The sequence below is a fragment of the Cydia splendana genome, chromosome 26 (genome assembly GCF_910591565.1).
Source record: "Cydia splendana chromosome 26, ilCydSple1.2, whole genome shotgun sequence".
NCBI classification, from domain to species: domain Eukaryota; kingdom Metazoa; phylum Arthropoda; class Insecta; order Lepidoptera; family Tortricidae; genus Cydia; species Cydia splendana.
The window spans coordinates 3420293-3445252 of NC_085985.1; the positions used below are offsets into that span (position 1 = coordinate 3420293).

Below are 24960 nucleotides of genomic sequence, written 5' to 3' on the forward strand. Positions count from 1 at the left end.
GCGGGGCCATACAACTCCCTATGCCGCAATTCACTTTGCGACAATCGCGTCGCGAGCAGTCGCGGAAAAATGTGACAAATCACAATTTTAAAATCGCTGCGATTTTTTTGTCGCATATGCGCGCACTGCCATATAAACACATACGTTACATTTCTGCGACTAAATTATCGCGCGACAAAAAGTCGTGGTGCGCGCTTGGCCTTAATCGTACACTAAGCCCCCATTCGCACGACAGCTTTTTCAACGCGCGTTAAAAAAGCGCTTGAATCTGTCCAAGCTCTAAATTCGACTTAACGACCAAGGGTTAAAGTCGAAAATCCAACAACGCTTGATAAAAAGCGCCACCGCTATCGTGTGAATACATACATGGTTATCCATTTGTGTCATTCAAACACTTTTTTAACGCGCGTTGAAAAAGCTGCCGTGCGAACGGGGCCTAAACAAAAGTGGTCCCACTGACAGCTCGCTTGGAAGGTAAAGGTTAGTGTCCGACCGAAACATGTTTTTTTGCCGAAACCGAAACCGAAACCGAATGTTCGGCTTTGGCTCTAGTTTCGGCCGAAACCGAAACAGAAACTTTTGTAGACTTGTTAAAATCGTTGAAAAAATTTCATAAAACCGCTTTTACACACATATTATGGGGCTGCCAACACCCAATGTCCTTGAAATTGATGTTACTTAAGCAGTTTTTTAAGAAAGTTACTAGAGTTAGAGTTAGACCAAGATAATTCTGTAACGGTTTTGATAACACACGCAGTGCAAGTGTTATTTTAACGTCAAAACTTCTATGAAATTATGACGTATAAATAACATTTGCACTAGTTGCACTTCGTATGCTATCAAAATCATTGCGGAATTTTCTTGGTCTAACTCTAACTCTTCATGAGAACTTTCATGCGTGCACAGACTCCAACCAATGTCCATTGTATTAAAAAGCGAGACCGCAGGCCGAGCATGGCGCAGCGAGGCCAAAGGCTAAGCTGAAGTAGAGGAGATGTGTAACACAAACCAATGGTAAATTGAGGTAAAAAGTGAGGCTAAGGTCGAGCATTCGTATGAAAAACTGTACTTTTAAGGGTTTTTTATTCGTTTTAATCAATAGTCAGCTGTTCAGCATCGCAAAATATTAACTATTGAGAAAATCAACTTTGCGGCACGAGTTGAGCGTAGCCTTTAGCCTCGCTTAAAATGTGCCATTAGAGGTAGATAGAAACGAGGTAGATAAGACCTAGTTTACTCTCTGGGTTAGAAGGTCAGTCTGATGGCAGTCGTTTTCGTAAAAACTAGTGCCTACGCCAATTCTTGGGATAAGTTGTCATTGGACCTCAGGCTCCCATTCCCATTGCCACGGCTCGGCAAAAATTCCGAGATTACGCGAGGAAGATGATGAGTTTTCTTATTATTCTCTTGCCCAGGGCCCAGTAACATGCGACAGTACTATCTCATTCACTCCGATACAATCAGACAGGTGCGCGTTATAGGTATTGACAGCCTCTTAAGACTGCGTCGACCGTCCAGTGGCGCCCTCATTAGTGGAATTGTGTTTTATAATAAACCAATTAATTTCTGTATCTCTACATGAATCAGTATATGTAGGTATTAATATTGTTGTCCTACTTATTCACCAACTTTTGGTCTTTGTCCGAAGTACCATTTCGTAAGTTTCCGCCCGGCCGAAAGGTTCGGCCGTTTTTTGGCCGAAACCGAAACTACAGCCGAAACATGACTTTTTGGCCGAAACTGGCCGAAACCGAAACCGAAACCGAACCTTCGGTCGGACACTAGTAAAGGTATCTCTGTATATTATTATATCTATGCTCATGTCACTAAAACATTGAGGTTATGTTTGTTATTGATTTAATTTTGTAATTGTAAATCTGAAATCTTTAACGAAATAACTATTTATATCCATCAGACAATATTAAATACAGTTAATATGTCAGATATGGAGGAACCACCAATGAAAGTATTAAAAATGGATGTGAGTACCATAACTCTTCTCGTCATTTCATACAGTACATTTTTACATTATTCTATTTCATCAAGCATAGCTACATATCATAACCTAGTGTTAAATAGTTGCTTTTAGTACAAGTATGAAGATTTACACGAGTTATAGTGTCTAAGGGCCCGTTTCTCAAAAGCTTGTTGTAATACAAGTGGAAGTCCCTTTCTAATGTGGAGTCCAGGCGGAGTGATCAGAAATGAAATTGGCGTCAATTTCCAATTTAAACACCAATTTTAGATTTATGGTGATATTAAAGCCCTCTACATTAAAATATGCCCCAAAACGAAAATACTGGTGTCACAAATTGGTATTCTTGCGTCTGCACCTCATTTTATCGGTAATATCGGGCATTATCGGCGGCTGAATTCGGCGAGCCAAATTGGCGTTTGCGTCCGCACGGCCTGATTTGATCGGACAATTTAATCAGATTGGCGAAAATTGTCCCCGTCTGGACACGCCTTAACAAAAGCTGTCAAAAACTGTCATCCGCTTGTATTACAAGTTACAAGCTTTTAAGAAACGGGCTCTAGGTATCCACCATTGTAAAGATTCTCACAAGAGATATGCATGGGATTTTTACAATGATATTTGGAAGCAGCGTGTTTATCATGTTGTAGGTAGCACCATCGTCTCTGGACTCGACCATGGAGGGTCAGGAGGAGGGGCAGGAGGAGTGGCTGAGTGAGGGGGTCCTCACGGATGATGATTATATGGCGGCTAATGTGAGTATACAATATACACACAAATATAATAATAATAACATAATAATTCAGTCTATAGGTCCCACTGCTGGGCACAGGCCTCCTCTCACGCGCGAGAGAGCTTGGGCTATAGTCCCCACGCTAGCCCAATATGGATTGGGGACTTCACATAAAACTTAGAATTTCTTCTGTAGGTTTCCTCACGATGTTTCCTTCACCGAAAAGCTAGTGGTAAATATCAAATGATATTTCGTACATAAGTTCCGGAAAACTCATTGGTACAAGCCAGGATTTGAACCAGTGACCTCCGGATTGAAAGTCTGGCGTCATATCCACTTGGTCACCACTGCTTACTTGGCCACCACCACTTATATACTGAAAATTTAAAATATCTAGCTATCACGGTTCATTAGATACTGCCTGGTGACAGACAGATGGACAGCAGAGTCTTAGTAATAGGGTCCCGTTTTTACCCTTTGGGTACGGAACCCTAAAAAATGACTAATAATTTGGACACAAGAGGTTAAATTCTTTTGTTTCATAGATATAGATGGTCAAGCAAATCTTGTCAGTAAAAAAAGGCGCGAAATTCAAATTTTCTATGAGACTATATCCTTTCGCGCCTACATTTTTCAAATTTGCCGCCTTTTTCTACTGACAAGATCTGCTTGACCAAGTATAGCTACCATGGTAACCAAAGAAAATATTATCAACCCATTATTTAACACCTTCAACCTTAACCCGCCCCAGAATTACCGTAGTATGGAACTCCTATACTAGTTACCAGCACACGTGTCTGTGTAGGGCGCTCCACGGGTTAATTATAAGCAATAACTAACAAATGGAGGAGGCCTTCACCCAGAGAGGGATCCATATAAATAAATAAAACAACTAGTTCAAAAATACATAGCTAAACTAAAATGGATATGGAAGAAAAGGCTATAATAATAATGACTAACGAATGTATACCATACCATATGTTGTCTTTAATAAAGATATTTGATTTTTGTTTTTATTTAATTTATCCTATTCATATCTAAAAATTAAAAACAAATTTCAATTATCCATCGCGAAGCGTCTGGTTGACGTAACTGGTGACCGAAGAGCTGGCGGCTACCTCGCACAACGTATCAGCATTGCGATACAGCGAGGAAATGCCGCCAGCATCCTTGGTACAATGCCTCAGGGGCCTATTTTAGATTTAAGCTAGTTATTAATTTCGTTTAGTAGTACCACTGTATATATATTGTATGTAAATAAATGTTTTCATTTTATTATCTGAATTAGGGTGTGAAACATTGAAAATATTCATTAAGCTAACATTATGTCACATAATGGTTTAAATTCGATTATTGAAATATTCAGCTGAAATTGGCTATTTTATTTCTCAGTCAAGCCAAGAGCAACAACCGGATGTCAACACCACTGCTGAGTCGTCTCAAAACCTGGATCCAGAATCCGTACAGCCGGAGTCACATGAAGCAAACATTACTATGGAACAGAACATTGAAGAAACACTTAACAACATGGAGACTAGTAAGGTATATCATTCATTCCTTTACGCTTCAAACAAAACAAAACAACTGAAATGGAAGTGGGCTGGATATACTATTTGAGGAGGAGATAAATGGAGCAAAATTGTAACACTGTGGCGCCCTAAAAGAAGCAGAGGTAGGCAATTTAAAAGATGGTCCGATGAAATCGAAGACATGGCTGGAAGGACTGAAACATGGACCAGATTAGTGCAAAATAAGGAAGAGTGGAGAAGACATACTGAACAACTTTTTCTATGGGACCAACTCTGAAATCACAAAAATTTTTTGGGCCGTTTCATAGATTTTGGTCGAGTGGATGTCGATGTTTTCTATGGGAAGGCCAAATTTTTTTTTGGGATTTCAGGGTTGGTCCCATAGAAAAAGTTGTTCAGTATGAGTATGACCTACCTAATCATCTCGCACAATATGGCTAACGGTCCAAAAATGACCCTGTAGTATAAAAAATGTATTTCTGATATAAGGCTATAAATAAATAAGCTCGGTAAAAGTCACCAGTTCCGGTCTGCGAAGCAACGGTGGAGGTCGGCAGTGCTGTGAGTTTACTATAGCCTGTATCTTTAGGTATTTAAAAAAAGTAAACAAAATCTACCCTCAAATGGCTCCTTAAGCCAGTTGAGGGTAGATGAAAACATTACACGATCATAGTAGGTAGGTTAAAATCAGGTCGTACAGTGACAGATCCAGGCGGTTTTGTAATTGGTCGGTTAACCAATAAATGTTATAACTACCCGAAAATGTACAAATTGTTTGTTTACTTTTATTTAAATACCTAAAGATACAGAGTATAAATGAAAGTCATCCGTTACATCATTCTCAGTCGAGTCACGATCCAGATCCCAACGCTATAGAGAGTTTGCCAGCACAAGAACCTGTGAGTCAGCCGATTGAAACTATCCTGCAGCGGTAATTTTATTACTAATACCAAAAGGCCATTTGCACCAACCACTGATAAATAAACAGTTGTCACTATTCCATAGAGGGCATAGAGTAAAAAGGAGCACAGTAAGAACACGACAGAAATGCGTTTTATACGGGAAAGCGTAATAACCGCGAAAAAATAAAACAAGTTTCAGGGTATACTGGGTATGTTTATGTATAATGTGGGCTGTACACACTCGTCGAGAGATCCCGAGACAGGCCGAAAACGAGTGAGTACAGTATGCTGCTCCCTTCTCGTCTCCCTCTTACTCGTCTCGTCTCGCCATTCTTCTATTGGATCGGAGCGGTGCCGAGCAGGGATGTTGCGAATATTCGCATCCGCATCCGCGGAACTTCCGCATTATTTTCAACATCCGCATCCGCATAACAATGATGCGGAGCTTATGCGGATGCGGATGTCAAACAAGTCGGTACAGGAACGTCTTATCGGCGGCGTAAGTGCTAGGTAATATCGTCATTACCTACAACGAAATCGTCTAGATCCAGAAGAGTCGGCCAAGGTACTGTTTATTAAATATAACGCAACCTATATTCTTGCTCAAATACTAAACCTTTCGTTTTTTAAAATAAAAATTACTAAAAATGTAATATTTGTCGTTTTTAGGGTTCCGTACCCAAAGGGTAAAAACGGGACCCTATTACTAAGACTCCGCTGTCCGTCCGTCCGTCCGTCCGTCCGTCCGTCCGTCCGTCCGTCCGTCCGTCCGTCCGTCCGTCCGTCCGTCCGTCCGTCCGTCCGTCCGTCCGTCCGTCTGTCGTCCGTCCGTCACCAGGCTGTATCTCGTGATCTGTGACAGCTAGACAGCTGAAATTTTCACAGATGATGTATTTCTGTTGCCGCTATAACAACAAATACTAAAAACAGAATAAAATAAAGATGTAAGTGGGGCTCCCATACTACAAACGTGATTTTTGACCGAAGTTAAGCAACGTCGGGCGGGGTCAGTACTTGGATGGGTGACCGTTTTTATAGATAATGGTACGGAACCCTTCGTTTCCGAGTCCGACTCGCACTTGGCCGGTTTTTTTAAGTACCTAATCTTGACATCCGCATGTGAGCCTTTAAATATCCGCATCCGCGGATGTCAAAAAATCTGCATCCGCAACATCCCTGGTGCCGAGTCTCTCGGCGAGAGGCTCGAGACGAGACGAGTGTGTACAGCCGGCGTAAGAGTGTATTAATTATTCTACTGTATTAGCAAATAGATTAGATAGTATAGAGGGCTCCTGTCATAGTAAATTTTGTAGTCACAGTAAATTTACTGCCATCTATCGACACGACTAAAACTCAAAATGAAAACGTATAAAATTATCAAAAAAATGTATAAATATGGATAAATGATTTTATTATTTTTATATCATTTTGATCCTTGTTCATTCACTGATATCTATGTGTTAAAATTGTTAAATATGAAACGGTGTCGTCACGCCATCTAGCCGAGCATAGGCCAAAGGTGTGTGCGCCATCTATCCGAGAATGACTTTTTCTTGATTTCCGAGGCACGTTTTTTCCTTAGACTTTATTCATCTTATACGAAGTTACATATGTCTTTGGTATTAGTAAATAGTTGGTCCAATTGGTGGTCAGTTTCACAATCTCAAACTCAAGAGCGAAAGCAACGTCGGTGGGCGGTTTTGCTGTGAGTGGTTGGGATAACTAAGAGTGTTTCCACATTGTCCGATCCGATATCGGATATCGGATGACCTTTGGAGAATAACATTTGCTAGAAAATGCCATGTGGAATCAATTCCTTTTTGTATTAATACCCTTTTTTGAACAACTAACAATAATTACAATACAATACAATACTCTTTAATGCACACTTCACATACTCGTAGCTTACAATAAATGTACAGTAAGTACAGTAACATAAACAAAGACAACAGAGGTAACAACAGGCGGTTTTATCCCTTAAGAGCGATCTCTTCCAGACAACCTTTGGGTATGGGTAATAGAATTAGAATATACGGTAGGTGGCGCAAATTAATTGTATAAAAAGGCACTTTTTACTTCATTTTAGTCGAAGTACCTACATTCGATATCGTACCGGATAAGGGGCCATTCACAAATTACGTCATTTCAAATTAGGGGGGGGGGGGGGGTCTGGACATCGGATGATGGTAGCATGACGTAGGAGGAAACGGGGTCATTCGAAGCATGATTTTTGGATGATTTTAGGGGGGGGTCAAAAGTCGTCAAAAAACGATGACGTAATTTATGAACAGCCCCTAATGTGAAAACGCTCTTACAGTGGCGGCGCGTTAATAATATAAGAATATAACAATAAGTTTACATCTGGAACATATGAAAATATTGAAGTTTCATAAAAATTGTACCTATATACGCTTCGTTACTGCTAACAAAGCACTTCTGTGCTATAATAACTTCTCAGCCAAGTCAAGAGCCCGACGCTAAAGAGCCAGAGAGCCAAGAGCCGCATGAAGAGCTGGAAACTGCCATGCAGCAAGACATAGAAGACACATTGAACAATTTTGAAAGAGTCGCTACTTCTAAGGTAATTTTTGAAAATTTAAACTCATTTCGAAATGTTACAAAAAATCATCTTAACAAACATTGCATTAATATTAATACATGTCATCTGCTTATTGGCTATGTCAGCATTCGATGGCTATGTGCACGACTGTGGCGTCGCCTGACGGCTATGGGCAGCATTTATGTATTCATCATAAACAATGTAAGTGTAAGTACTTAATTTAGGTAGGAGGAGTACAGAATAAATATTAGTACTACCGTACAGAAAGGAAACTTCCCACAAAACCGAAGTTTGTCAGCGATTCAGGGTCGAATCATGCTGTTCCTTTCTAATATATGTCACTATCCCTTTCCGCTATTTAGGGTTGTCAAAATTCAAGCAATTGTCTGTGGTTGTGCGCGCAAAGGGACGTCAAGCTGTGTCAACCCTAGTAATTGCTCGGAGCAATGCTGAGCCGAACGGAGCCGAGTTTACCCGAAGGGAGGAGTTTCGCACCCCTTGGCCTGTACCATTTCTGTTCACGGGTCTAGTCAAGATGCCAATCGTTTGCGCTACGACAACGAAACGCTATCTGTCTCTCTATCGCACTAATATGTAAGTGTGATAGAGAGACAGAAAGCGTTTCGTTGGCATCTTGACTAGGCCGCCACATAATTAGCGGTATCCCCCGCTAATGCCCCCACTGGAGCGTTCATTTAATTTTATAATAAATACACGGGTCTCTATTGTTTCCCAAAAAGTTTCAAGTCATAATGTATGTGTGTACATCATTGTACACGTCAAGTCTGTGGGTTAGATTATACAGCGAGCTTACAATGCCTTGCGCATTCAATACAATAATGCGTTTAGGATGCTGTTGAGACTGCCGCGTTTCTGCAGCGCATCGTCCATGTTCGCCGAGGCGCGCACAGACGGTTTCAATGCCGTGTGGCGCAAGAAAACGGCCTCACTGCTTGACAGAGTGCGCGGGAGTACCAACAGCATTCTAAACATGATAGCTAATAAGCTAGATTGTCCTCTGTTATGGGCAATGGGTCAGCGGGCAAAGTCACTTTTGTTTATAAATTATTAAATATTTTATTAGGTTACTGTTGTTACTAACATAAATTATAAGCAATAACTAAAAAAGATAAAAGATAAAAGATATTTATTTGTGACGTTCACAAAACATGTACGAACATGTACAGACAACAACAGCAAGGGAATAAGACATCAATAAGTGTGCATCACGAAATGGACCCAACTCAGCATGATGCTAGCTATAAAGCCAGCACTGGTCTTCCGTAGAGCCCATTCGGTGATGCCACGACAGATAACACATAAAAATACATATTAAAATATTGCAAAGATACACAAAAGGAATAATTAAGATAACAACAGAGAATACAAAAAAAAAGAACAATATATACAAGAAAAATAATTAAGAAAACAAACAAAAAATAAAAAAATAAGAAAAACATAAACATAGACAAAGATTTACAGAGAAGGTCAAATTATGAACGCGACCATACCATGTGTCAAGCTTGTGCAGCTCCTAGATGCCTAGCGCCAGCGGCGACTCGCGAAACTATATAACTAACAAATGTATGTTGTCTTTAATAAAGAAATTTTAATTTTAAAATTTAATAATGTATTGTTTGCCCGCATTTTCGTTAGTCATAATTTTGATTCGGTCAAATTGTGTTTTTTGAAAAACTAATTATAGCCAGCCTTTTATGAATGTAGTATGATACCTTTGGGTATGGTGCTTTACGCACGCTAGCGTCCCCTTCCCTCCCCCTGCCGCAACCCCCCCTTTTTGGATGAAATGTGTCTCGGTTCACAGTTTTTTTTTATTTTTTGGGGAAAGTTTACAATATAGGAAAAAAGTGTCAATGAAAGAAATAATCCCTATTAAATTCTTAACAAAAAAGGTTATATTCATTTTTTGATATGACGCACCATATTCATGTTATGGCTAGATGAACTTCGACAAAATTTAACCGTTGAAAAACTTGTTGAAGTTCAATATAACATAGTACGTAATAGTACTGAAAGAAATCCTACACGGAGAATAACCTTGCAAGCTTATTCTCCGTATAAGATTTCTTTCAGTACTATCACGTACTATGTTATATTGAACTTCAACAAGTTAATACATGAATATGGTGAGTCTTACCAAAAAGTTGCATATAACCTTTTTTGTTCAGAATTTATTAAGGATTAAGAAATAATTGACACTTTATTCCTAATTCTAATACTTTTCTCAAAAATTAATAAAAACCGTCAACCGGGACATATTTCAAGCAAAAAGGGGCGGTTGCGGCAGGGGGAGGGAAGGGGACGCTAGCGTGGGTAAAGCACCATACCCAAAGGTATCATACTACATTCATAAAAGGCTGGCTATAATTTGTTTGTCTTCCCCATACATTAGAACACAACTTAACCGAATCATTTTATTTGGTTCAAAAACGCGTCACTTTTCAGGATTGCCATAAAACAAACCTAACCTAACCTAGCTATAGGATAACTTTACGAAAACCCTGAAAGTAACAAACGATTTCGGTTTTATGACTAATGATAATATGACCACAGAATAACTAATAGTACTACCGTACAGAAAATTCACTCCTTCACAAAAGTCAGATTTAGGTATAAAATTATACCTATACTCGCCCCCTGCAACAAAATTGAAACTTATAACCGCGCACGAACGGTGAATCTTCTTTGCGCGAGCGCCACGTGACACGACTATCGTGCGGTCGAGCGGCAGCCCACTGCCATACGCCTGCCCTGCCCGGGAGGCCCGCCGGCCAAATGTACCTAAACTGCGTAGTGACACCCCCCTGATATGACAAACAACACATTATGACTTAAAACTTTATGGCAAACAAAGGGACTCCTAAATTCACGCTTGATCGGTTTCGGGTACCCATTGACTTGGCCAGTTGTTGCCTTGGAGGATATAACCAAACGGAGACTGTCAGCCGTATTCGAACAATGAGATACGTCACATACTAGATATTGAAACGATATGGATCGGATATGTCAGTGTCAAACAAGTGTCAAAATTGACGTTTCTTCAAACAAAAACGTCACTTTTGACACTTGTTTGACACTGACATATCCGATCCATATCGTTTCAATATCTAGTATTTGACGTATCTCATTGTTCGAATACGGCTGTGTCTGTAATTTTCTGTACAAAACAGTCTCCTATTTTTGCGGGGGAGGGGCACGTCAAATGTATACGTAACGTAAAAATAGCCATGTCAGATAAACGTCAGCCCATACATTGTGTATGACCATTGGCCGCCTTCGACAGTGGGAAACGCCTGTTAATGGCTACTCCGTTTGGTTATATCCTCTAAGTTTGTCGCAGTGCATTATAATAAAATTAATTAAATTTGATCTCAGGATGAGTTCAACGATCTGCTGAAGAAGGACCCCAAAGAGAGCGAGCCCTCGCACTCGGAGCACAGCGATGACGGCCACAACACAGATGAGCTGTTGGTGAGCATATATGTGACGTCCCACGTGTAAAGGTACCTTATGGCGGTTGGCGCTTACGCTATTATTAACGCCGCTCCAATATTATTGCGGCGCTATGCGACGTAAGCGCCAGCCGCCATAAGGTACCTTTTTCCGTGGAAAGTCACATATAGTCTTTTTTCAAGCTGACCCTTACGGCGAACTCATTGTCTATAGCAGCGGTCGGCAACCAGCGGCCCGCGAACCTCTCACTTGCGGCCCGCGAGCCTCCCTGGCTATTTAGTATGTAATATTGACAAATGATAATGTCTGATAAAGTCATAAATATTAACAAAGTGCGGCCCGCGTCCACTTTGTTAACTGCTATGTGGCCCTTGGCTGCTAAAAGGTTGCCGACCGCTGGTCTATAGGGATGATGACACATGTTGAATTTTATAACAAAATCTAGTAAAATAGTTAGCAAATGAACAATTTATCCATGTCAGATAAACGTCAGTTGCCTATTTTCGACAGAGGGGAACGCCTGTTAATGCATGGCCACTCCGTTTGGTTATATCCTCTAAGCATTTTACACAATAATTATGTAAATACAATACAATACTCTTTATTGCACACCTCACATACTCGTAGTTTACAATAAATGTACAGTAGCATAAACAATAGAGGTAACAACAGGCGGTCTTATCGCTTAAAAGCGATCTCTTCCCGACAACCTTTGGGTATCGGAATAAAATATTGAGTTTTTCAACAGCGCATGCTGGGCGAAGACGACGGGAAGAAGAAAAAAGTGTTGACAACCATTCGCGAAAAGAACGCGCGCCGCGCCGCACGCTCTAGCGAAGACGACTACTTTCTAGAGGTAAATTTAACCTTCTGTCACAGAATATAGAGTTGATACTTCAACAGACAACCATTTCGTGAAAACAACGCGCGCCGCGCCGCACGCTCTAGCGAAGACGACTACTTTCTAGAGGTAAATTTAACCTTCTGTCACAGAATATAGAGTTGATACTTCAACAGACAACCATTCGTGAAAAGAACGCGCGCCGCGCCGCCCGCTCTAGCGAAGACGACTACTTTCTAGAGGCAAATTGAACCTTCTATCAAAGGTTATAGAGTTGATTCTTCAACTTTGCATTGTCATTAAATTTTGCCCCATGTAGCATAGCATAGCCCAAATAATTTGCTGGTAATCTACGTCCGAAATTAAGCAGAAGAATATTTCTATTCCCTTTTGTTTCCTTACAAGTGTGATGAAAAACATTGTGTGTGCCACACGGGCGGTACAGGAATTACGAATTCGTGTTAATTAAGCCCTCATCTTCGGCTTCGGGCTTCAATCCACACTCCTTTATACACAATGTACTGTAACACAAAAATAACGTTTCAGGGTGCGAAAGTGACCAAGTTGAAAGTGGCCAAGAACGCCATCATACGGACACAGCCGATGAAGGCCGAGCCCGAGGACTTCAGCGACAGGGACAGCGATATGGTAAGGACTAGTGTTAGAGTGAGACGGCTGTACGTCTACGGTTTCATTTTTGTTTCATTGTGTGTACACGTAGCAGAGAAAGCGCTATTTTTCCTTGCCATAGTCTCACCAAAGAGAATATGAAATAGAGAGCTACTGTCATGGTAAATTATGCAGCTACAGTACATTTTCTGCCATCTTGACAGACGATTAAAACTGTTAGAACGCCATTTGACTTTGATCATTATTCTTTCACAAATATTAATATTAACGCCATCTACTCGAGCGTAGGCTAAAGGTTATGGCGCCATCGCTCGAAAACATTGCACCATACCTTTGGCCTACAGTCGAATAGATGGCGTTAATATTAATATTTAATAAGTTAACACATATCAGTGAAATAATAAGGATCAAAGTCAAATGGCGTTCTAACAGTTTTAATCTTCTGTCAAAAGATGGTAGTAATTTTACAGTGGCTCGTAATTTACTTTGACAATCCGCCTCTATACACTCTATTCTCTTTGGTCTCACTTTTCACATCAGCCTTTCTCTAAAAAGTCCTAAGTGCCACGTCAAATAGACATATAGTTGACCACCGTTTCCTGGTGGGTAATAATGAACCCAACCAAATTACGTATGTTGTTTTTGGTATGTTAACCAACCAAATAGAAAACCACCTGGATCTGTCGCTGAACGACCTGACTTTAACCTACATTATTTGATCATGTAATGTTTTCATCTACCCTCAACTGGCTTAAGGAGACATTTGAGGGTAGATTTTGTTTACTTTTATTTAAATACCTAAAGATACAGAGTATAGGGACCATCATTGGACGCGAGAGGTATAGTAGCTACATGTTTTTTTGAGAATTTCATACAAATATTTCATTTTGAACCTTTGGTCGTCACCTTAGAGCATTTAACTGGAGTCGCCTTTAAGAGCCTACCCCTCTGCCGAAAAACTTGCACAATTGTGCAAACTTTTGTGTGGGCTGACATGGCTATTTGTACGTTACGTACAAATCATGTAGAAATAGCAATACATTTGACGTCCCCTCCCCCGAAAAAATCGGCAGACTGTTTCGTACAGAAAATGACAGCCATGACGTCTCCAGTTACTAAATGCTCTAACGGCTCGGCCACGACATCGAGCGACTTGCGACGGCGGGAGCGATAACCATAGGTTGGAGCGTGACACAGCGATCGGACCTTTCGCTCCAACCTATGGTTATCGCTCCCGCCGTCGCAAGTCGCTCGTTGTCGTGGCCGAGCCGTAAGGTCGTCAACCTTCAACCTTATATAATTAGTGGATTCCTATATAAAGTGTTAATAATTATGGGTTCAATCATCTATTTACTACTGCTACTGTTAGCCGAGTTCTATTGCCGTTTTTTTTCGTAAGTTTTCGATAAAAGGACCATGGGCAACTTTGTATGGAACCTGGACCCAACGCCAACAGAAATGAGAGTAAGGTCATTAGATAGATATTTCTATGTACTTCATTTTGTTCTATGGGCACCAAGCGGAATTCCATTGCAGAACTGAGATATTGGTATTTTAGCCAAAATGTCGTCACCCTTATTACCTAGGCAATAGAGTCCGAGTAAGTAAATTAATTGCTGCAGGGTAGATGTTCGATTGTTCGCGCACCGCCGGACGAGCACACCGAATGATTTGCCGCGCTCGCCCGGCGGTGGACTCTATTGCCTAGGTAATAAGGGCGACGACATTTTGACTAAAATACCAATATCTGAGTTCTGCAATGGAATTCCGGTTGGTGCTCATAGAACGAAATGAAGTACAGAGAAATACCTATCTAATGCTCTCAACTCCGTCGGTTTTGGGACTATTTTGACGCATAGTCCTTTGGTGAATAGATATAGTTCCCTATTCTGTACAATTTAAGCGCAATTTACCGTATGTCTCACAAAATCTTCCCCTGTGTTACAAAAACGTATGGAATTTTCGTAATTCAACGGAAAATTATATTTTTTGTCGCAAATTGGGATTTAGTGTTTATTTATTCCGACCAGAATGAGGAGCTTGTCAAACTTACCAAATTTTATCAAAATCTAATAGTAGTTTGTGTTACAAGGGATTAGAATGATATATTTCCGTCAAGGGTGTACATTGAATCCTAAATGAAGCGATGGATTCTACAATAGAATCCCGATACGTTCGGGATTCTAAAGTAGAATCCTGAGCGTAATGAGGGATTCAAGTGTTAATGCCCAAGACGAAATAATTTTGATACCGTGTGACACATACTGCTTTTCACATCAACTATGACGAAAATAAAAAAATCTTAGTGTTGACACAAATTATTATTCAAGCTAAAAAAAGAATGCAAAATATCTCAAAAACAGTGTCCTAGAACAGAAAAGTGCCACTTTGATCCCCCCTAGCAGGGAGGAAAAGTGCCACTTTGATTCCTCCTAGCGGGGAAGAAAAAGCTTTATTCCGAATAGGTGATGTGAAAAGAAAAAAAGAGCGGCCGTAATAGCACTTCGCTACCAGGCTAGCATAAAAACGCAGAACCCATGTTATATTTTATAAGAATTATATAAAACAGCTCCCGCGCGCAGCGGCAGAGGAGACGGGCGAGTCTCCGAGCTACGCGGCCGCTAAAAGTACAGCCAAGTTTTCTATACCTCTCTCGTCGCAATGCTCCCTATGACAGTTCATTTTTATACGGATTTCCTGCTACGTAAAATTATTGTTGACATATTTTGGAAGTTTAGCACATTAAGTTATTTAGAAATGTAACATTTGGGTCAATCTACTTTTTTTTGTCACTAGTTGCCATGGTTACGGTCTCCTGGGTCACTCTTAAAATACTAGTTATTTCGTATTTAAATGAACCAAACTTGAATTTTTTGGTAGTTATAAGGCCTTTCCATAATGGGACATCTACTAAGCACGTTTGTAGAACATGGTATAGCAGCTCTTTTAAGAAACTATGCTACTATTATCAAACTACACAACGGGACTTAATCGCGTATTTAAGTTTTAAGATTTACCTCCGACGTTTCGAGGACGGCGTTGTCCCCGTGGTCTCGGAGAAGACTGGCTCAAGTAACATCCCTAGTGCGCAAAACGTTCAAACTGATAAACAAGACCAAGTGCGGGTAGTTCGAAAAACTCGCGCGGCTTAGAAGATGTTGATGTCAACTTGAGCCAGTCTTCTCCGAGACCACGGGGACAACGCCGTCCTCGAAACGTCGGAGGTAAATATTAAAACTTAAATACGCGATTAAGTGCCGTTGTGTAGTTTGATAATATTTAATAATCGTGAAAGTTTAAATCAGTGTTATGCTACTATTGTCTCCTGGCTGATACTGCTGGCTGGACAGAATAACAACAAGAAATAGTTAATCGACCCATTTAAGTTATAAAAATACAGTAAAAACATACTTCTTCAATTATTTTTTTTGAATTAAGCAAAATCATAAGAGCTAGAAGGAACTGTCATAGGGCCCATCATACGACGCGAGGGGTATAGCGTGGCACAGTGTGCAAAATAGGGAGTACTACTGCAATGTTCTGCCGCCAGAGTGCAGCACTAATTTGTTTAGTAAACCATAGAGTAACTCATACATACTATAGGCCTTAAACAGTTTTTGACAAGTTTTCACTATGACATTGATGCATCAAGGCGGTTTGTTTACAGGTGGCCTACCGAGAAACGCGAAAATCGAAATTTCTTTATCTGCCTCTCTATCGATCGAATAAGCAAGACTGATAGAGAGGCAGAAATCGAACTTTCGACTGTCGTGTTTCACGGTAGGCCATGTGATTGACCTAGAGACGCATGATGTGCCATTGATGATGTCAAATTGTTTTATGTATGTGCTAGTGGCGCCACCTACGCAGAGCTTTGCCTAATATTCCCTATTGGTTTTGAATCGGGCATCTCCCAAAATATGGCTTGATGAATAACCGCAAATCCCATTCATTTATTCATTCATTCAAAGGTATTAAATAAAAGCACGAAACCCCTATAGTTATCAGAAATTACAGTTTAAAGTTTATCCTTCGAAATTTTCTAGCTACCTACTCGTACCTATAGCAAATAATTTGCTTTCTAAACTGATTATAGAAATTGATAAATATTATACTTTTTGTCAAAAAAGGTAGTACATAACTTAAAAATTACAATTGCGCTTTTCGTACTTTTATTCAATACCTTTACAGCTATTCATTGGGCCATTTGTGGAAGATATCTGATTTGAAGGCATTTTTCCACACTGTGTATAGCGTAGTGTAAATACCTACATAGCTTGAACTGAGCACGAAATTAATACTCTTTATGTCCGCTTTTTCTAATTATTAATAAAAAAATAAAAACCTCATATTTAACATTTTATTATTTATATACCATATTATATAGGATGTTTAAACTGTTAAATACTAACGAGGCAATATTTAAAGGTTACGTCATACAGTCGCGTTTTCCGGGCGGGGCGTGAGCGAAGCGTGAGCGTTTTATATGTAAAAGCGGCGCGCTCCGGTCACGCGCTGACCGGAAAACGCGCCTGTGTAACGAAGCCTCAAGGGGATGTACATAATCATGCCTTAAACGACCTGTATAGTAAAAAGTATATTTATTTTAATGGCTAATTTTTCTCTGCGATTGCATTGGGAGTTACCTGAAAATTTTACTGCTGGCCCTACAGCCAACGTCATATATGTCGGAGCGTATGAAGTTCTCAAAAATATTTAAACATACACCGTGCCATATACTAATAATACATACACGGGTAATCCGCTTGACTTGTCTGTAACTAAAATAGAAGCATCTATTCGTAGTCGACATCTAGTGTCAAGTAGTGGATTTATCAGTACCGATACTTGACACTAGATGACGCTAGTGTCGCGACAAACGAAAAGCCTCCATTTTCAACTCATTCCGCTTGTAATTTTAGTTGTAAATTGTTACACTTTATTTCTTTACTTGATTATAGCCGCTATGTATTATTAGTATGTGACCGTGCCTAACACCTAACATATTGGAATGTTCAGATATTAGTGAGCAGTTTGCCCATTCTGATATATCTGATGGCAAACACATTTTCAGTTATCTCTATAAATGATCTTGTAGACTAGATTTTTCCATTAAATGTAGCTTTTTGGTGATGAACTAAATTAAGACGTGTTATAATTATATGCGGTGGTAATATGAAGAGTTCAGGGGAAAATTGATACAGATTTTGACTTTTTTTTAGTCTAAAATTAAGTACCTTTTAACGTAATGCTTTTAAAATTTAGTACATTTTCTGAATAAGTCTACTAAATTGATAAAAAAGGAAAATTACTACCTGAACTCTTTTTATGGGTAGATCAACTTTTTTGTGTAGTTATCCTATCTCGTTGTCCAAGGGACAATAGTGTTACGGTTAACTAGAAGAAATGTATGATATTCTACTAACATACTTAAGGGCCCATTATGACTTTGACTACCACAATAATGCATGTGAGGTAAGTTGTAAGAGTTGTCCAGGGGAACGTAACCATGGCAACGAGCTACTTACACTAAAAAGTTGATTTACTCATATACACAAGTTCCATAATAAAATGTATGTGTAACTATACTGTTTATATTTCAGTCCGACGACGAAGAAAGCACAGTGAAGAGAATGTTTACTTCCAAGCCCCGCCCGATCGCAGGACGAGCGCTGAAATCGTCGTCATTCACTAGAGTTAAGACTGGTAAGGACTTGGCGCGCACTTCCGTGCACCTTTAGTGGCAATGTTTTCTTCCGAACCCCGCGCGACCGTCGACCGACTCGCTGAGATCGACTGGTCAGAACTTGGCTCACACTTCCATGCACCTTCAGTGAAAACTTACACAAACAAATTGGAGATTTTACCCTAAAAAAATCACGTTTGTACGCTTATGAGCGATCTCTTCTCTAGGTAACGTAAAACGAGTCGTATATGCTACCGAAATCAGTACTTATTTTTATTTTATTTATAATGTTTAGCAGCAGAAGTTGCTAAGCGGGCGAGGTGTTCAAAATTACGTTGGCACGCTCTTATTCTCTTATCAATAAAGTCGCGTCAAGATCATTTAGAACACCTGGCCCGCTTAGCAACTTCTGCTGCTTACTGTATATAAATATTATTTACAGAGAAACCTAAACCCACCCCAGTGAAGCAGTACACCAACACGAGCAAGAACAAATCCCTTCTCAAACCGAAAGCGGAGCACCCGGAGATCATCAACGAGGAAGAGTTCCTGGAGGACGACGACTTTGACCTTGACGAGGTGAGTGATCGGCCGTGAGTGACCTGCAGTGAGTGACCTCTTGTAGTATACAGCAAGAACAAATCCCTTCTCAAACCGAAAACGGAGCACCCGGAGATCATTAACGAGGAAGAGTTCCTGGAGGACGACGACTTTGACCTTGACGAGGTGAGTGACCGACCGTGAGTGACCCACCTTGAGTGACCTCTTGTAAGTAGTAGGTATACATTATACAGCAAGAACAAGTCCCTTCTCAAACCGAAAGCGGAGCACCCGGAGATCATCAACGAGGAAGAGTTCCTGGAGGACGACGACTTTGACCTTGACGAGGTGAGTGACACGCCGTGAGTGACCCACCTTGAGTGACCTGTAGTATACAGCAAGAACAAGTCCCTTCTCAAACCGAAAACGGAGCACCCGGAGATCACCGAGGAAGAGTTCCTGGAGAACGACAACTTTCACCTTGACGAGATGAGTGACCCGCCATGAGTGACCTCTTGTTGTGTACAGTATGCAGTAAGAACAAATCCCTTCTCAAACCGAAAACGGAGCACCCGGAGATCATCAACGAGGAAGAGTTCCTGTACGACGACGACTTTGACCTTGACGAGGTGAGTGACCGGCCGTGAGTGATCCGCAGTGAGTATCCTCTTGTAGTATACATCGAGAACAAATCCTTCTCAAACCGAAAGCGGAGCACCCGGAGATCATCAACGAGGAAGAGTTCCTGGAGGACGACGACTTTGACCTTGACGAGGTGAGTGACACGCCGTGAGTGACCGGCCGCGAGTGAACCGCCGTGAGTGACCTCTTGTAGCATATACCTATGTATGTATGTAGTCTTATAGTATACAGCAAGAACAAGTCCCTTCTCAAACCGAAAACGGAGCACCCGGAGATCATCAACGAGGAAGAGTTCCTGGAGGACGACGACTTTGACCTTGACGAGGTGACTGACCCGCCGTGAGTGACCCACAGTGAGTGACTTCTTGTAGTGTACAGCATGCAGCAAGAACAAATCCCTTCTCAAACCAGAAACGGAGCACCCGGAGGTCATCAACGAGGAAGAGTTCCTGGAGGACGACGATTTTGACCTTGACGAGGTGAGTGACCGGTCGTTAGTGACCCACCTTGAATTCAATTATTGGTGCAATAAAGAATATTTACTTACTTGAGTGACCTCCTGTAGTATACAGTATGCACCAAAACAAATCCTTTATCAAAGCACCAAATTTAATAAATTTCAATTGTATGTGAGGGCCGGCAGTGAGCTCCTGTGACTCTTTCTAATTGGAAATTTCTAATTTTAAACCGTCATTACAGGATGTCGGCGAAGAATGGCGACACGACGACGAGGACGTGACGGCAACGAAGTCGCAGCCGATCCGTCGGCCCGAGCGGATGGACGAGGAGATACCGAGCGACGACGACAGCCACTCTGAGGACGACAGCTTGTACGACGTGAGTAGGACACGACAACGACACGGGGAGGAGCCGAGCGGATGGACGAGGAGATACCGAGCGACGACGACAGCCACTCTGAGGACGACAGCTTGTACAACGTGAGTACGACACGACAGCGACACTGGCAGGAGCCGAGCAGATACCGAGCGATGACGACAGCAACTCTGAGGACGACAGTTTGTACGACACGGGGGCGACACGGGAGCGGCACGGGGAGGAGCCGAGCGGATGGACGAGCAGATACCGAGCGACGACGACAGCCACTCTGAGGACGACAGCTTATACGACGTGAGTACGACACGGGAGCGACATGACAACGACACGGGGAGGTGCCGAGCGGATGGACGAGGAGATACCGAGTGACGACGACAGCCACTCTGAGGACGACAGCTTGCACGACGTGAGTACGACACGGGAGCGACACGACAGCGACACGAGCAGGAGCCGAGCGGATGGACGAGGAGATACCGAGCGACGACGACAGCCACTCTGAGGACGACAGCTTGCACGACGTGAGTACGACACGGGAGCGACACGACAGCGACACGAGCAGGAGCCGAGCGGATGGACGAGGAGATACCGAGCGACGACGACAGCCACTCTGAGGACGACAGCTTGTACGACGTGAGTAGGACACGGGGGCGACACGACAGCGACACGGGGAGGAGCCGAGCGGATGGACGAGGAGATACCGAGCGACGACGACAGCCACTCTCAGGACGACAGCTTGTACGACGTGAGTACGACAAGGGGGCGACACGGGAGCGACACGGGGAGGAGCCGAGCAGAACCGAGCGATGACGACAGCAACTCTAGCACGACAGCTTGCACGACGTGAGTACGACACGGGAGCGACACGCCAGCGACACGAGCAGGAGCCGAGCGGATGGACGAGGAGATACCGAGCGACGACGACAGCCACTCTGAGAACGACAGCTTGTACGACGTGAGTACGACAAGGGGGCGACACGGAAGCGACACGGGGAGGAGCCGAGCGGATGGACGAGGAGATACTGAGCGACGACGACAGCCACTCTGAGGACGACAGCTTGTATATACGACGTGAGTACGACACGACAGCGACACGGGGAGGAGCCGAGCGGATGGACGAGGAGATACCGAGCGACGACGACAGCCACTCTGAGGACGACAGCTTGTACGACGTGAGTACGACACTGGGACGACACGAGGAGCCACTGTGACTTTTGGAGAAAAGCCGCACTCATAAAAAAATGTGCTCGGCGACTATTATTATAGATGTAATAAGCGCTTATGACAAAAGATTAATATCTAAATGAGCCTTAAAGCTAGTTAGTACCATTATACATTATAACTACCATTACCACTACCACCACCATTATACCATTATTAGACATTATATTATAAGTTTATAAGTTAACCTATGTCGGAACTTATGTACGAAATATCATTTGATATTTACTAGCCGCTTCGGTGAAGGAAAACATCGTGAGGAAACCGGACTAATCCCAATAAGGTCTAGTTTACCCTCTGGGTTGGAAGGTCAGATGGCAGTCGCTTTCGTAAAAACTAGGGCGTACGCCAATTAGTTGGCCGGGAATAGTTGCCAAGCGGACCCCAGGCTGCCATGAGCCGTGGCAAAGGCCGGGACAAACGCGAGGAAGATGATGATGAGCAGACACAGAAGTTTTTGTTGCCAAATAAAGTAATTAACAAAATGAAATATCGACATGTCTGTTATCGGTATTACCTTAACGTTATAGTTAGATATTTCTTAACTATACTTACTCAACCTCATATCTGCAACAATCATTTGATGGAAATGTCGCTTTTCTTTCATTCGGAATACGGGTGTTTTTGTCATCAAATGAGTGTTGCAGATACGAGGTTGAGTAAGTATAGCGGCGATTTGTTACATTTTATAAGAAGATAGCTACCGCGAAATACACAACACAGTCGATATCTTCTTCTTTTTTGATATAGGTATTGGTAGTTTTCTATTCTTTTGGCACTTGTATACTACAGTTTACGTTTTAATTTTTAAGTACTAAATATATGTACAATCAAGAAATAATGTAGCGCTTTGTAAATGATTTGCATTATTAAAATTTCTAGGTAACTTACCTGCAGAGAAGTTATATATTTTAAATATTATTCTATGACTTATCGATAACAGATTTATCGATGTTTAATTTTTTCAAACACTCGTTTATGCCACAACAACTTTTATGTCTGAAGATGACACATTATAAGACAATTGTACGTTTTTTGTAGGTGATGCCATCTTCAGATTCCGAGGACATGGACGATTGGTTTTCGCTGGACATCCGAGCCGAGCGCGCGGGCGACTATTTACCTTGGCTGGGTGCGTATTTCAGTTTCACCAAACAGAATTTGAAATAGGGAGTTACTATCATGGTAAATTATGTAGCTATACTGCAAAACGTAATTCAAGGCCAAAAAAAGTAAGACAATGTTGCAACTTTTTACTAGCGCGTCTTGTATTTATGTAAAAATAAGTAAATAAAAGTACTTTTTTTAAATCGTAGGAGTAAAATTACTAAAAAATAAATTATCTTAGCGTGATATTTATCAAAAGGAATTTACTATTTTACAAACAAGTTATTGCAGTGGCAACATTGTCTTACTTTTTTTGGTCTTGAATTACGTTTTGCAGTATAGTAGCTACATAATTAGGCCAAAGGTATGGTGCAATCTTTTTGAGCGATGGCGCCATAACCTTCAGCCTACTCTCGAGTAGATTGCGTTAATATTAATATTTAACACATATCAGTGAAAGAATAAGGATCAAAGTCAAATGGCGTTCTAACAGTTTTAATCGTCTGTCGAAAGATGGCAGTAAATTTACAGTGGCTACATAATTTATTTTGACAGACCATGAGAGTAACGTCAGTAACTCTTCTATTTCAAAATCTCTTTGGTTTTACCAAGAAGGGACAGCTGTCTCGCTATGTTCGCGGTTCAATTTTAGAATGTTTCGCTTTCTCGGGTATCAATATTAGTACGAGGGGTTAAACTAACTTTGCTAGCATAACTAAAATGGGTTAAATAACTGTTACTTTGCCCCACAGGTGACAAAGCGCACAAACTCCTAACCGAGGAGAAGCACCGCGTGTCGTCCCGCCTCGCCGCCCTGCGCCAGAGCGTGACAGCACTACAGAGCAGCGGCCGCGTGCAAACCGACCAGATCAAGGTCGCCACCGAGGCGCTGCACGAGCTCGACGCTATGTTAGCTGCCTCCTGATTTATGTCAGCCTGGTACTTCGATAGTAAAATATCTCTTGTTAAGTGACTTAATTTCCTGTTTAAGGGGCCGGTATATGACGTTTTCGATTTAGACCTCACTTTGTAACCATAATTTGTTCAATAAGTGTTTAATAATTGCATTAAATTACACGTAAATTTGTTCACGAAGAAACCGTGTACCGACTCTTTGTGCCATTATATTTTTAATTTGCTGTTATTCTCTACAAATCGACACTAAAAGTATCAAAAAATCAAAATATGGAGTTCCGTTTGAGACAGAAGCAAAACAATTTTGTCTTTGACAGTAATTGAATTATTGTATGATTCTGAAAGCTAGATAATTCAGCTACCAATTTATTATCGATTTATATTTTTACTCACAAAGACAACACAGAAATTCAATCTCAAATGTAAACTTTCGAACAATTTCCATACATTGACGACATCACTCAAAATTCTTCTTCAAGTCAGATGCCCGTTGGGGCTACACCGGAGCACACGTGTACTTCTTCAAATGAAAATGACAGCTTGATTTTCTTGCTTTTGACAATTATATTGACATTAAATCATATACGCACACGAGAAAGTATACCAGTAGATAAATTGTATTTCAAAAAATAGGGTACATAAATATCTGCCTTCGTCTCATTTAAATTTGATTTGCTGTTATAATGGTTGAAAACCGCAGTAAACTATCTTAAAACAATACGATTACAGTCGAATTTAAGTATTATGTTCCTTCAAAACTCGCTTAAAATGAAAAAAGTTTAAAGACTCATCTTTACTGATTGGGATAAATTTTTATTATGCTGGTATCATTTTGCGTCAGTTTAAAAACGTATTTGACTTCTGTACGTCAATGAATTTTGATGACAATTGTAATCTTGTATTATATTATACAAGTTTTATCTTAAAATATTGCCTATTAACAGGAAGAGTTATGTAATTCGTATAAGTAATACCTGAAAGTCTTGTACCTAGATCTGTAATACCATGGATTGCGACGAATAAATGATAATGATTATGCCGTTCGTTCCGTCTATATGTATAATGCGTGTACGTGCTGTTCTCTGAAAGTACTAGCGAGTTTTTGCGGCTTTGGAGACCGAGATGAAGCTTACAGGCCAATGGCGCTCTAGTTATTGTTATGTATACCTATGTATCGAATGTTTTATAAATTACCTATAAAAAGCAATGTTTTATTTCGATTAGGTCTACATTTTGTGCATATTGCATATCTGAAGTATTTTCGTACTAAACTTGAAATTTTCGTTGAAACTAAATAAAATAATTATTCCAAATGTACAGTCGCCTGCAATTTATGTTACACAACGAAGGCCGCAAAAATATCTGACACGATCT

The 24960-nt window shown here is 41.1% G+C and overlaps 1 protein-coding gene across 2 annotated transcripts; it reads left to right on the top strand.

Moving 5' to 3' along the window:
- The first annotated feature begins 1831 nt into the window (after positions 1 to 1831).
- Positions 1832 to 23635, top strand: LOC134803319 (nucleolar protein dao-5-like). Of its 2 annotated transcripts, XM_063776109.1 has the most exons (12): positions 1832 to 1981; positions 2626 to 2730; positions 4101 to 4250; positions 7598 to 7720; positions 11096 to 11191; positions 11922 to 12029; positions 12561 to 12662; positions 18248 to 18350; positions 18773 to 18909; positions 20212 to 20349; positions 22606 to 22696; positions 23424 to 23635. In XM_063776109.1, the coding sequence occupies exons 1-12, from the start codon at positions 1937 to 1939 to the stop codon at positions 23594 to 23596; spliced, it is 1371 nt and encodes a 456-aa protein (XP_063632179.1). In that variant the 5' UTR covers positions 1832 to 1936; the 3' UTR covers positions 23597 to 23635. The 2 variants fall into 2 exon arrangements, with proteins under 2 accessions (XP_063632179.1, XP_063632180.1); XM_063776110.1 differs by lacking the exon at positions 4101 to 4250.
- Positions 23636 to 24960: the final 1325 nt, after the last annotated feature.

What these genes read in the sequence shown, in the direction of transcription:
- LOC134803319 (XM_063776109.1), top strand. Translation starts at nt 1,937, where the DNA reads ATGTCAGATATGGAGGAACCACCAATGAAAGTATTAAAAATGGAT. An exon ending in ATTCACTAGAGTTAAGACTG is followed by an intron (nt 18,351 to 18,772) that starts GTAAGGACTTGG and finishes TATTATTTACAG; the next exon opens with AGAAACCTAAACCCACCCCA. An exon ending in AGGACGACAGCTTGTACGAC is followed by an intron (nt 20,350 to 22,605) that starts GTGAGTAGGACA and finishes CGTTTTTTGTAG; the next exon opens with GTGATGCCATCTTCAGATTC.